The 14,206-nt window shown below is 44.4% G+C and overlaps 2 protein-coding genes across 3 annotated transcripts in view; both read right to left on the bottom strand.

Annotated features, from left to right (window-relative positions):
• LOC139544398 (WD repeat-containing protein 7-like) overlaps positions 1-11,796 on the bottom strand; it is a 371,233-nt gene extending 359,437 nt beyond the window's left edge. For both annotated transcript variants that reach the window (XM_071351437.1, XM_071351438.1), the window contains exon 1: positions 11,657-11,796. The gene's annotated coding sequence lies outside the window, so the exon portion shown is untranslated. The remainder of the gene's footprint in view (positions 1-11,656) is intronic.
• Positions 11,797-12,209: 413 nt separating this feature from the next.
• The window catches only part of LOC139544409 (phospholipid-transporting ATPase IC-like), a 46,010-nt gene continuing 44,013 nt past the window's right edge, over positions 12,210-14,206 (bottom strand). Inside the window, exon 28 of the mRNA XM_071351464.1 lies at positions 12,210-14,127. Coding sequence (XP_071207565.1) covers positions 13,903-14,127 — 225 coding nt within the window. The 3' untranslated portion in view covers positions 12,210-13,902. The remainder of the gene's footprint in view (positions 14,128-14,206) is intronic.

Genomic DNA, 14,206 nt, shown 5'->3' with positions numbered 1-14,206 from the left:
CGGCTGCATGGCCTTCGTCAGGGAGTACAGAAAAAAGAGAATACAATGTCCTCTTTTGAAAGGCTTTTCCAATTAGCCCTAATTAGAAGAGGGAGTGGTTACCAAATTGGACACACCTAGTAAGCAATAATATACACATGAAAAGGTGAAATACTGTAGCTATGTTATCATGAGCATACAACTCCAAACTAGAAGCATCAGAACACCCAGAGAGGCAGTTCCAACCCTAACCATGACTGGGAGAAGTGTCCAGAACAAGAAAGCAATATATTCCACAGTACTCCAGACCACAGCAAAACATGAACAACAGTCCAAACATAGCTAGAGGGCAATTAAGCAAAATGTCCACTAGATGACAGCAAATGGACCCATCACGACCCTACAGGAAGGGTGAGAAATCCATATCTTCATTTAAACCAGGGTACTTAGTGGCCTGTAGTTTGTAAATCCAAAAACTTTCCCTTTGGTTTAACTGTTTAAGACGGTCCCCTTTTCTAATAGAGGCCGGAACATGATCAATACCCATAGCTTGTAGGGAGGCAGGGTTACCATGGTGTAAGGACTTGTAGTGCCTTGCCATGGGGTAGTCTTCATTGCCTACCCGTATGGCGTACTTGTGTTCCGCCAAGCGATCTTGAAGGCGTCTCTTTGTCCGTCCAATGTAGAACACCTTGCACTGTGGACATTCCAGTCTATAGATGACATGAGTGGTTTTGCAGTTAATAAAATGCTTGAGGTAATACTCCATTTTACTCCATTTAATACTCCAATTCTAATTATGAGATCTGTTTGAATTTGGCGCCCTGCACTTTCACTGGCTGTTGTAAAATCGATCCCGTTAACGGGATTTCAGCCGTAAGAAGTTAAGACACTCCCTCTTTCCAATCCTTACATTTTAAGATCAGCAGGAAGAAGGTAACCAGATACTAAACCCTGATTACTCCCTTAAGGGGAACTGACCTCACCTCCTGACCTCTAGTCCACAAAGCTGTCTTTCCTGTATCAACACGGTGCTCTACTCCCATCCCCCAACACATTCCACAGCTATCTGTCTTCCTACAAAGGCCCAGTCTTTTTTCCTTTGATTCTATTCTCTATCATTTATTTAATATCTCAATGTTCAAAATGTCAAACCCAACAGAGGTGTACCTGTGGATATATTTCAAGGCCTACTTTCAAACTCAGTGCCTCTTTGCTTGACATCATGGGAAAATCAAAAGAAATTAGCCAGGACCTCAGAAAAAAAATTTGGAGCCCTCCACAAGTCTGGTTCATCCTTGGGAGCAACGCCTGAAGGTACCACGTTCATCTGTACAAACAATAGTAAGCAAGTATAAACACCATGGGACCACGCAGCCATCACACCGCTCAGGAAGGAGGCGTTCTGTCTCCTAGAGATGAACGTTCTTTGGTGTGAAAAGTGCAAATCAATCACAGAACAACAGCAAAGGACCTTGTGAAGAAGCTGCAGGAAACAGGTACAAAAGTATCTATATCCACAGTAAAACGAGTCCTATATCGACATAACCTGAAAGGCCGCTCAGCAAGGAAGAAGCCACTGCTCCAAAATTGCCATAAAAAAGCCAGACTACGGTTTGCAACTGCACATGGGGACAAAGATTGTACTTTTTGAAGAAATGTCCTCTGATCTGATGAAATAAAAATATAACTGTTTGGCCATAGTGGTAACAGATGATGTGGATGTATTGAAGCAACATCTCAAGACATCAGTCAGGAAGTTGAAGCTTGGTCGCAAATGGGTCTTCCAAATGGACAATGACCCCAAGCATACTTCCAAAGATGTGGCAAAATGGCCTAAGGACAACAAAGTCAAGGTATTGGAGTGGCCATCACAAAGCCCTGACCTCAATCCTATAGAACATTTGTTGGCAGAACTGAAAAAGCGTGTGCGAGCAAGGAGGCCTACAAACCTGACTCAGTTACACCAGCTCTGTCAGGAGGAATGGGCCCAAAATCACCCAATTTATTGTGAAAAGCTTGTGGAAGGCTACCTTACAAGTTTGACCCAAGTTCAACAATTTAAAGGCAATGCTACCAAATACCAATTGAGTGTATGTAAACTTCTGACCCACTGGGAACGTGATGAAGGAAATAAATGCTGAAATAAATCATTTTCTCTACTATTATTCTGACATTTCACATTCTTAAAATAAAGTGGTAATCCTAACTGACCTAAAACAGAGAATTTTGACTAGGATTAAATGTCAGGAATTGTGAAAAACTGAGTTTAGTTGTATTTGGCTGAGGTGTATGTAAACTTCCGACTTCAACTGTACAACCACAAACCAAGGTGGCTTAGCAGTTCAGACGTCTTTTTCTGTTCCGTATTTGTCGTGTCCTGTATATATATATATTTACACCTTTCTTCGCATATCTTTTATTTATTTTATTATCCAAGAACTCAACTACAAAAGCTTCCTGCAAAAGCTTTCCTGCAAAAGCTTTCCTGCAACCCGCTTCACCAATTACAAAAAGTATTATTTACCTCAATCTGAAAATCCATCGTGGAAGCTAGCCAGGGGCTAATTCAGAAGCTAGCCTGAAAGCTAACCAGAAGCTACTCCGATAGCTAGCCAGAAGCTAATCTGTAGCTGCCCCGAAATTAGCCGGTTTGCTGGCTAGCGTTGGTGTTTCAGCTGCCCACGTTTAGTGGTCATCAGCTATTCCTTTAGCTCGATAATCTACCGGCACTTTTGTGCAACGCGACTCGGACCGGAGCATTCCGGGACTCTTTTTCTCTCAGTTTCCCCGGATTCCAGCCGCAGGCTCTGGACACTTGCACCTTGATTTCGCAGCTAGCTAGCTGCAAACCGTGTGACTATTGGCTTACGTCGACCCCGGAGCAAACTCAAATCATTCTGGAGCTAGCCAGCTGAGGAGTTCCATTACCATCCGGACCCGTTTCTTTTGTTGCTGCTGCAGATACGGAACCCCACCGGGCCTTCACGACTGACTGCCGACGTTATCTGCCCGAGGGATTTATCCAACTGGCACCTCCGTCCCGACGTTACCTGAACGCTCATCTGAGGCCCGCTAATCGTTAGCTGTCTTATCGGCTGCTATTTGAACAAGTATATCGGACAACTATTATTATTATTTATTTATTTTATTTTTTTCCTTGGGTCACTATATCTATTTCGCCAATTTGGATTGATCCCCTCTACCACACGGAACCCCACTACACGGAACCCCACTAACCTACCGACGGAAACGCACGAGGTATCTACAAACAGACCTCCATCCTATGCTGCTACCGATAGCCATATACCCGGCCAGCTGTCTGGATCGCCACGACCCCAACCAACCTCTACTCACTGGACCCTTATTGATCACTCGATTAGCATGCCTCTCCTTAATGTAAATATGCCTTGTCCATTGCTGTTCTGGTTAGTGTTTATTGGCTTATTTCACTGTAGAGATTCTAGCCCTGCTCTCTATACCATATCCAACCTCTCAGTTCCACCACCCACATATGCGATGACATCACCTGGTTTCAATGATGTTTCTAGAGACAATATCTCTCTCATCATCACTCAATACCTAGGTTTACCTCCACTGTATTCACATCCTACCATACCTTTGTCTGTACATTATTCCTTTAAACTATTTTATCGCCCCCAGAAACCTCCTTTTACTCTCTGCTCTAGTAGCTCTAGGCGACCAATTCTCATAGCTTTTAGCCGTACCCTTATCCTACTCCTCCTCTGTTCCTCTGGTGATGTAGAGGTGAATCCAGGCCCTGCAGTACCTGGCTCCACTCCTATTCCCCAGGCGCTCTCTTTTGATGACTTCTGTAACCGTAATAGCCTTGGCTTCATGCATGTTAACATTAGAAGCCTCCTCCCTAAGTTTGTTTTGTTCACTGCTTTAGCACACTCTGCCAACCCGGATGTTTTAGCCGTGTCTGAATCCTGGCTTAGAAAGACCACCAAAAATTCAGACATTTTCATCCCCAATTACAAGATTTTCAGACAAGATAGAACGGCCAAAGGGGGCGGTGTTGCAATCTACTGCAAAGACTGCCTGCAGAGTTCTGTTATACTATCCAGGTCTGTTCCCAAACTATTTGAACTTCTACTTTTAAAAATCCACCTCTCTAAAAACAAGTCTCTCACCGTTGCCGCCTGCTATAGACCACCCTCTGCCCCCAGCTGTGCTCTGGACACTATATGTGAACTGATTGCCCCCCATCTATCTTCAGAGCTCGTGCTGCTAGGCGACCTAAATTTGAACATGCTCAACACCCCAGCCACCCTACAATCTAAGCTTGATGCCCTCAATCTCACACAAATTATCAATGAACCTACCAGGTACCACCCCAATTCCGTAAACACGGGTACCCTCATAGATATCATCCTAACAAACTTGCCCTCCAAATACACCTCTGCTGTTTTCAACCAAGATCTCAGCGATCACTGCCTCATTGCCTGCATCCGTAATGGGTCAGCGGTCAAACGACCTCCACTCATCACTGTCAAACGCTCCCTGAAACACTTCAGCGAGCAGGCCTTTCTAATCGACCTGGCCGGGGTATCCTGGAAGGATATTGATCTCATCCCGTCAGTAGAGGATGCCTGGTCATTTTTTAAAAATGCCTTCCTCACCATCTTGAATAAGCATGCCCCATTCAAGAAATTTAGAACCAGGAACAGATATAGCCCTTGGTTCTCTCCTGACCTGACTGCCCTTAACCAACAGAAAAACATCCTATGGCGTTCTGCATTAGCATCGAACAGCCCCCGTGATATGCAACTTTTCAGGGAAGCCAGAAACCAATATACACAGGCAGTTAGAACAGCCAAGGCTAGCTTTTTCAAGCAGAAATTTGCTTCCTGCAACACAAATTCAAAAAAGTTCTGGGACACCGTAAAGTCCATGGAGAATAAGAACACCTCCTCCCAGCTTCCAACCGCTCTGAAGATAGGAAACACTGTCACCACCGACAAATCCACTATAATTGAGAATTTCAATAAGCATTTTTCTACGGCTGGCCATGCTTTCCACCTGGCTACCCCTACCCCGGACAACAGCACTGCCCTCCCCTCTGCTACTCGCCCAAGCCTCCCCCATTTCTCTTTCTCCCAAATACAGTCAGCTGATGTTCTAAATGAGCTGCAAAATCTGGACCCTTACAAATCAGCCGGGCTAGATAATCTGGACCCTTTCTTTCTAAAACTATCTGCTGAAATTGTTGCCACCCCTATTACTAGCCTCTTCAACCTCTCTTTCGTGTCGTCTGAGATCCCCAAAGATTGGAAAGCAGCTGCGGTTATCCCCCTCTTCAAAGGGGGGGACACCCTTGACCCTAACTGCTGCAGACCTATATCTATCCTACCCTGCCTTTCTAAGGTCTTCGAAAGCCAAGTCAACAAACAGATTACCGACCATTTCGAATCCCACCACACCTTCTCCGCTATGCAATCTGGTTTCAGAGCTGGTCATGGGTGCACCTCAGCCACGCTCAAGGTCATAAACGATATCGTAACCGCCATCGATAGGAAACAATACTGTGCAGCCGTATTCATTGACCTGGCCAAGGCCTTTGACTCTGTCAATCACCACATCCTCATTGGCAGACTCGACAGCCTTGGTTTCTCTAATGATTGCCTCGCCTGGTTCACCAACTACTTCTCTGATCGAGTTCAGTGTGTCAAATCGGAGGGTCTGTTGTCCGGGCCTCTGGCAGTCTCTATGGGGGTGCCACAGGGTTCAATTCTTGGACCGACTCTCTTCTCTGTTTACATCAATGATGTCGCTCTTGCTGCTGGTGATTCTCTGATCCACCTCTACGCAGACGACACTATTCTGTATACTTCTGGCCCTTCTTTTGACACTGTGTTAACAACCCTCCAGGCGAGCTTCAATGCCATACAACTCTCCTTCCGTGGCCTCCAACTGCTCTTAAATACAAGTAAAACCAAATGCATGCTCTTCAACCGATCGCTGCCTGCTCCTGCCCGCCTGTCCAACATCACTACTTTGGACGGCTCTGACTTAGAATATGTGGACAACTACAAATACCTAGGTGTCTGGTTAGACTGTAAACTCTCCTTCCAGACTCACATCAAACATCTCCAATCCAAAGTCAAATCTAGAATTGGCTTCCTATTCCGCAACAAAGCATCCTTTACTCATGCTGCCAAACATACCCTTGTAAAACTGACCATCCTACCAATCCTCGACTTCGGTGATGTCATTTACAAAATAGCCTCCAAAACCCTACTCAATAAATTGGATGCAGTCTATCACAGTGCCATCCGTTTTGTCACCAAAGCCCCATATACTACCCACCACTGCGACCTGTACACTCTCGTTGGCTGGCCCTCGCTTCATACTCGTCGCCAAACCCACTGGTTCCAGGTCATCTACAAGACCCTGCTAGGTAAAGTCCCCCCTTATCTCAGCTCGCTGGTCACCATAGCAGCACCTACCTGTAGCACGCGCTCCAGCAGGTATATCTCTCTAGTCACCCCCAAAACCAATTCTTCCTTTGGACGCCTCTCCTTCCAGTTCTCTGCTGCCAATGACTGGAACGAACTACAAAAATCTCTGAAACTGGAAACACCTATCTCCCTCACTAGCTTTAAGCACCAGCTGTCAGAGCAGCTCATAGATTACTGCACCTGTACATAACCCATCTACAATTTAGCCCAAACAACTACCTCTTTACCTACTGTATTTATTTATTAATTTATTTTGCTCCTTTGCACCCCATTATTTCTGTCTCTACTTTGCACTTTCTTCCACTGCAAACCAACCATTCCAGTGTTTTTTTAGTTTTTATTTTACTTGCTGTGTTGTACTCACTTCGCCTCCATGGCCTTTTATATTTTTATTTATTTATACCTATATTTGTTTGCCTTCACCTCCCTTATCTCACCTCACTTGCTCACATTGTATATAGACTTATTTTTTTTCACTGTATTATTGACTATATGTTTGTTTTACTCCATGTGTAACTATGTGTTGTTGTATGTGTCGAACTGCTTTGCTTTATCTTGGCCAGGTCGCAATTGTAAATGAGAACGTGTTCTCAATTTGCCTACCTGGTTAAATAAAGGTTAAATAAATAAATAAAATTTAAAAAAACGATGCTGGCACTAAGACCACACTCAACGAAAATGCTCATCCAGAAGTGGCGCTCCTAGTGGCCGGGGACTTTAATGCAGGGACATTTAAATCCGTTTTACCTCATTTCTACCAGCATGTCACATGTCCAACCAGAAAAAGAAAATCCTAGACCACCTTTACTCCACACACAGAGACACATACAAAGCACCCCCTCGCTGTCCATTTGGCAAAGCTGACCATAATTCTAACCTCCTGATTCCTGCTTACAAGCAAATATTTAAGCAGGAAGTACCAGTGACTCAATCAATACGGAAGTGGTCCGATGACATGGATGCTACGCCACAGGACTGTTTTGCTAGCACAGACTGGAATATGTTCCGTTATTCATTCAATGGCATTGAGAAGTATACCACCTCAGTCACCAGCTTCATCAATAAGTGCATTGTGGACGTCGTCCCCACAGTGGCCGTACGTACATACCCCGCTTATTAGAAATCCTGCTATGCTCTCAAATGAACCATCAAACAGGCAAAGCATCAATACAGGACTAAGATTGAATCCTACACCGGCTCTGACGTTAGTCAGATGTGGCAGGGCTTGCAAACTATTAGACTACAAAGGGACACCCAGCCGCAAGCTGCCCAGTGACACAAGCCTACCATACGAGAAAAATGCATGTTATGCTCACGTCGAGGCAAGCAACACTGAAGCATGCATAAGAGCACCAGCTGTTCCGGTCGACTGTGTGATCATGCTCTCCACAGCCGATGTTAGCAAGACCTTTAAAACAGGTCAACATTCACAAGCAGCGGGGACAGACGGATTATCAGGGTGTGTACTCGGAGCATGTGCGGACCAATTGGCAAGTGTCTACACTGACATTTTCAACCTCTCCCTGACTGAGTCTGTAATACCAACATGTTTCAAGCAGACCACCATAGTCCCTGGGCCCAAGAACACAAAGGTAACCTGCCTAAATGACTACTGTCATGTAGCACTCACGTCGGTAGCCATGAAGTGGTTTGAAAGGCTGGTCATGGCTCACATCAATACTATCATCCCGGATACCATAGACCGACTCCTATTTGCATATCACCTCAACAGAGCCACAGATGACGCAATCTCGATTGCACGGGGTGGCAGGTAGCCTAGTGGTTAGAGTGGAGGGGTGGCAGGTAGCCTAGTGGTTAGAGCGTTGGACTAGTAACTGGAAGGTTGCAAATTCGATTCCCGAGCTGACAAGGTAAAAATCTGTCGTTCTGCCCCTGAACAAGGCAGTTAACCCACTGTTCCTAGGCCGTCATTGAAAAAAGGAATTTGTTCTTAACTGACTCGCCTAGTTAAATAAAAGGTAAAATAAATAAAACTCCAAGGAACCCCTATGTGAGAAAGCTATTCATCGACTACAGCTCAGCGTTCAACACTATAGTGTCCACAAAGCTAAGGACCCTGGGATCAAACACTTTCCTCTGCAACTGGATCCTGGACTTCCTGATGGGCCACCCCCAGGTGGTAAGGGTAGGCAACAACACATCTGCCAAGCAGATCCTCAACACCGGTTCCCCTCAGGGGTGCGTGCTTAGTTCCCTCCTGTACTCCCTGTTCACCCACGACTGCGTGGCCAAGCACGACTCCAACACCATCAATAAGTTTTCTGACGACACAACAGTGGTAGGCCTGATCACCGACAACGATGAGACAGCTTATAGGGAGGTCAGAGACCTGGCAGTGTAGTGCCAGGAGAACAACCTCTCCCTCAATGTGAGCAAGACAAAGGAGCTGATCGTGGACTACAGGAAAAGGAGAGCCGAACAAGCTCCAGTTTACGTCGACGGGGCTGTAGTGGAGCGGGTCGAGAGTTTCAAGTTCCTTGGTGTCCCCATCACCAACAAACTATTATGGTCCAAACATACCGAGACAGTCATCAAGAGGGCACGACAACACCTTTTCCCCCCCTCAGGAGACGGAAACGATTTCGCGTGGGTCCTCAGATCCTCAAAAGGTTCTACAGCTGGCCTCCCGGGGGGCGCAGTGGTCTAGGGCACTGCATCGCAGTGCTAGCTGCGCCACCAGAGTCTCTGGGTTCGCGCCCAGGCTCTGTCGCAGCCGGCCGCGACCGGGAGGTCCGTGGGGCGACGCAACAATTGGGCTAGCGTCGTCCGGGTTAGGGAGGGTTTGGCCGGTAGGGATATCCTTGTCTCATCGTGCTCCAGCGACTCCTGTGGCGGGCCGGGCGCAGCGCTAAGGGGTCCAGGTGCACGGTGTTTCCTCCGACACATTGGTGCGGCTGGCTTCCGGGTTGGAGGCGCGCTGTGTTAAGAAGCAGTGCGGCTTGGTTGGGTTGTGCTTCGGAGGACACGTGGCTTTCGACCTTCGTCTCTCCCGAGCCCGTACGGGAGTTGTAGTGATGAGACAAGATAGTAATTACTAGCGATTGGATACCACGAAAATTGGGGGAGAAAAGGGGACAATTTATTTTAAAAATAATCCTGACTGGTTGTATCACTGCCTGGTATGGCAACTGCTCGGCCTTCAACTGAAAGGCGCTACAGAGGGCAGTGCGTACGGCCCAGTACATCACTGGGGCTAAGCTGCCTGCCATCCAGGACCTCTACACCAGGCAGCGTCAGAGGAAGGCCCAAAGAATTGTCAATGACTCCAGTCACCCAAGTCATAGAGTGATCTCTTTGCTACCGCACGGCAAGCGGTACCGGAGCACCAAGTCGAGGGCCAAAAGGCTCCTTAACAGCTGCTACTGCCAAGCTATAATACTGCTTAACAATTCATCAAAATGGCCACCTGGACTATTTACATTGACCTCCCCACCCTCCATTTGTTTTTACACTGCTGCTACTCGCTGTTTATCATCTATGCATAGTCCCTTCACCCCTACCTACATGTACAAATTACCTACACTAACCTCTACCCCCGCACATTTCCTCGGTACCAGTGCCCCCTGAATATAGCCTCGTTATTGTTATGTAAATCTGTGTTACTTTTTATTTAGTAAATATTTTCTCAACTATTTCTTGAACTGCACTGTTGGTTAAGGGCTTGTAAAGTAAGCATTTCACGGTAAGGTTGTATTCGGCATGTGACAAATACAATTTGATTTTGACAACTAATAAGTTGATAATTGTGTTTGCAATGGATTGGCATTAAAAGGTACCAATGCAAGTAAGCTTGTTTTTTTTAAAGAATAGCATGACTAGTCCAGTATCAGGTAGCTTACTTTGCACAATGAAAGAGGATACCATAACCACTCTACTCTTTCCTGATAGGGCCCTATAAAAACCAGTTTTATTTTTATGCCTGATTCCATTTCGTTTTTTCCCGTGTTACTGTTTTTTTTATTTTTAACAACTACATTGGATGTTCTAAGTCCACAACAATGCTTAAACCACTTGATTTTGGGGTGTAGTTAGGCCTACCCTTTAATTCCAGTGTGGACCTACTAGCGGTTGCTTGGTGGTGTTTTTGTAGCGCGCATATGATGGTAGAGTTTGCAAAATAAATAACGTTAACAGTCTACTTTGTAGTTAACATTTAATTGAGAAAAAGCCTTTCCATATACCAGTAGATTTTTCATTAGCATCACCGCTAACGGCTAAACAAAGTTGTAAATGCGCGCATCGCACATACTAGCCTCGGCAGACGGGATATTATTCTTGTCTGTAAAGAAAGTCGCAGGTAACACTTATCTATTCTGTTCTTCTCTTATGATAAATGTATTAATTTGACAGAGTTTAATACATTTAGTGGATTCCCTATTAAATTCAATACCTTTTTCAATATTGTTGAATTGCGTAAATTTGACTTTATAGGGTCCAACAATGCCAACTGGCAGCCTGGTTAACAGTGCGGTAGCTAGCTAGCTACAAAGCCTGAACGATGACACCATGCCAAGTAGCTTACCCGGAACGCCCACTCATTACTAGCCTATCTTTCCAAACACAGAGAACAAGTGAATCCACAATACTCTTCTGAAACACCCTGAGATAAAAAAATTAAAACTGCAATAAAGGGTACTTCAAGTGTAGGGAAATGTAATGGATGTAGTCAGTCTACCGTGAACTGCGTGCAGACGACATTACAGAAGATCTTGCGCAAAATCATTCAATGGATGATCCTCAAACAACCAAACAGCATGCCTGTTCAAAGGTTTGGGTGCATGAAATAAACTCAGACTTGTTTATCACAAAGAAACTGCTCAATCGTCTCTCTATCATGTAACTAGGTTATCGATTATTACAGACTTTGGTTGCAAATCGTTGCGAGATAATGATATTAGCCAGCTAATGATGGGTTGACACTTATGAGCTAGCTAGCACATTATACGTTGAGAGACTACCATAGCTAGCTATGATATCTAAGTATGCCAGTGTAAGTAAAACGTCGTGTAACAAAAGACAGTACAGTATTATTCACTATATTGCATACCTTGGCAAAACCGTTCGCTTCGCTAGCAGGTGATAGCTTAGCTAGCTGACATTAAAGCACCTATAAGTCGCCACTTCCTGGTTAAAAAGAAAGCTTAAATTGACAAATACGTTTAAACACTTACCTATGACAGGTTCTACTGCACCATTAACTTTTGTTGGGAACAGTATTGATGAAATACTCGGTCAGTGTAGGTCATCAGTATTCTAACTCGTCTTGATTACTACACTCAGGTTCTGCAAATCCTCTCTAGTCAGCTGATTACGGGACAGCGTTTGGCGTTGCCGTTAATCGATATTACTGCCGTAAACAATAACGTCTTGCGCTGGCAACCATCTTGGTTGTGGCAAGTGGATATTTATAATGGTAATCAACTCAGTTCCAGGACTACAGGTGGAGCACATGTCCCACTGCTGGGGTTAGAGTTGGTGCTGTATAAAACTCAAAAAACGTGTATGGTGTGTGGGTGGAGTAGGCTTCTCCACCTAACAATAATGTCTTTGGGGCTTGTAAGCATTTCACTGTAAGGTCTACAACACCTGTTGTATTCGGCGCATGTGACAATTACAATTTGACATATCAAACTTAGACAACATGGAGAACAGCAAAACAGTGACTGCTTCTAGGCAGAAACCTTTAACTTTTTCCCCCTACAATTTGTAGACAAGGAAAGCAGATTCTCTGTATCGGTAGTTTTTATTCAAAGTCATTTTTTACATATGCTAAAAACACATTTTTAAAACGGTAGTGATAAGGGGTCCAATGGATCTGTTGCTGTATACCAAATGGACTAACTATTTTAAAAGGTTTGCGTAGATATGGTACTTTATACACAGAGAAACAAGTATGTAACAGAATAACCAGCACTGTCCCAAATGGCACTTTAATCCCTATATAGTGCACTACTTTCTACCAGAGCCCTGGTCCAACGTAGTGCACTATATAGGGATTGAAGTGCTATTTGTGACACACACCGCAGAGTATTGTTTCAGTTGACGGGCCATATTGATACAAGGCTGATATATAAAAAGGGAAAATGGTGTATTTGGCAAATAACCATGGCTGAGTCTCAATGCAAATGCCCGCATCCTTGTAGACTGAGACGGTGACACAGAACTAGAATGATTTCTATTTTAGAATAGTTCATTCTATTTCTACGGTCCGAATATATAAAAATGGATTTAAAATGTCAATAGAAAGACAGCATTAAAAATGGCAAATCATCAAAGCCATTCATACTTCATTGATTAAAATGAGAGTTATGGCTGACTACTAGCATCTCAGAATACTAGGTGCTACTAGCATCCAGTTTTGATTTGAAAATGGGGGTGATTTGGCTCAAGTATAACAACAGCTAGCATGTCCAGAGGTGCAGCAGGGTTCTTTAGGGGTTGATGTAAACAACTACATACATCCATATGAAGTATGTCAAATGATTTACAGCAGTAAAGACGCCATAAAATAAAAGCTGTTAAAAAAAATATATGTATAATCTAGTTAGGATCCACCACTTATGAGCTTCCTTACAAGCCGACAAAAAAAATAAAAAACTGATATTCTTTTTGCATTAATAAAATATAAATGATTGATTATGACACCCTTCTGACTGCAAGTACGCATTTAAAAACTGATCCAGTAAATTAAAATCCAAACCAACAATAATATTCACAATATATTAAATTAAGACCGTTTTTTTTTTTTCTTTTAAAGGCAAACTCCCAAGATCCAGAGGAAGTGCAATCCTTGCAATAGATAGCATTACTTACACCATGATAGGAAACATAACCAAATACTCCATGGCCCGTAATCACAAAGTGCTCCTCAAACATACATTTTCCCTTTTTGATCATATGAATAAGATCACATGTACAGGGGGGGGGGGCTGGTCCTAGATCAGCACTCTAACCTTTGAGGCTTCATGAATACAGGCCAAGGTATGTCAGGAGTACCCAATGACGACAAGCTATGCTCCAACCATCCAGGTGAGGAGAACAAAAAAAATAAGACTTTTAAAAATCCTGGAGATTAAAACATTGTTTTTTGTTTACACAATAAACCGTATAACATTAACCCCAATAGTAGCGCTTCTGTGAGCTTTTGGATGGTTAGAGTCTTTGCATAGATTCAGACCATGGTCTGAAATGAGGCCCAGCGGTATGTTCTCAGTTCCAGATGCATAGGGACAGGCTAGCCTGATCCCAGATCTGTTTGTGTTGTCCTGCCAACTCCTCTGGTCATTGTCACCATAGAGATCGTGTAATTTTACATCTATACATTCTATACCTATTCATTCCATATGCAATTCTATGAGTAGACAAGACCGCACAAACAGATCTGGGACCAGTCTAGTGCCAGGCCGGTGAGTCCCCCTCATATGTTACTGGCCTGGGGGACCTCTGTAATACTGTCCCTTGGGTCGGGGCGAGCTACAGCAGGCCGTCGTCGGATGCTGCGGCCTGACGCGATGAGGTCGGCGTAACCCCGTGAGTGAGAAAAGGCGTAGGCCGAGCGGCGGGAGCGTCTGTCGCGCTGGAACGGAGCAGGTTTCTTCTTCTCCTCTTCCTCCGCCTCATACTTCTTCCTGTTCCTCTGGACCTGCGGCGGCGGGGAAACAAATATTCATCAAATCTTTCATAAACCAGTTTAAAATATGGATGTGTGATGGGTTTTATTC

The sequence above is a fragment of the Salvelinus alpinus genome, chromosome 18, assembly GCF_045679555.1.
Source record: "Salvelinus alpinus chromosome 18, SLU_Salpinus.1, whole genome shotgun sequence".
In the NCBI taxonomy this organism is placed as follows: Eukaryota; Metazoa; Chordata; class Actinopteri; order Salmoniformes; family Salmonidae; genus Salvelinus; species Salvelinus alpinus.
Note: the sequence above shows the minus strand (reverse complement) of the source record. Positions and strands in the feature narration are given on the sequence as shown.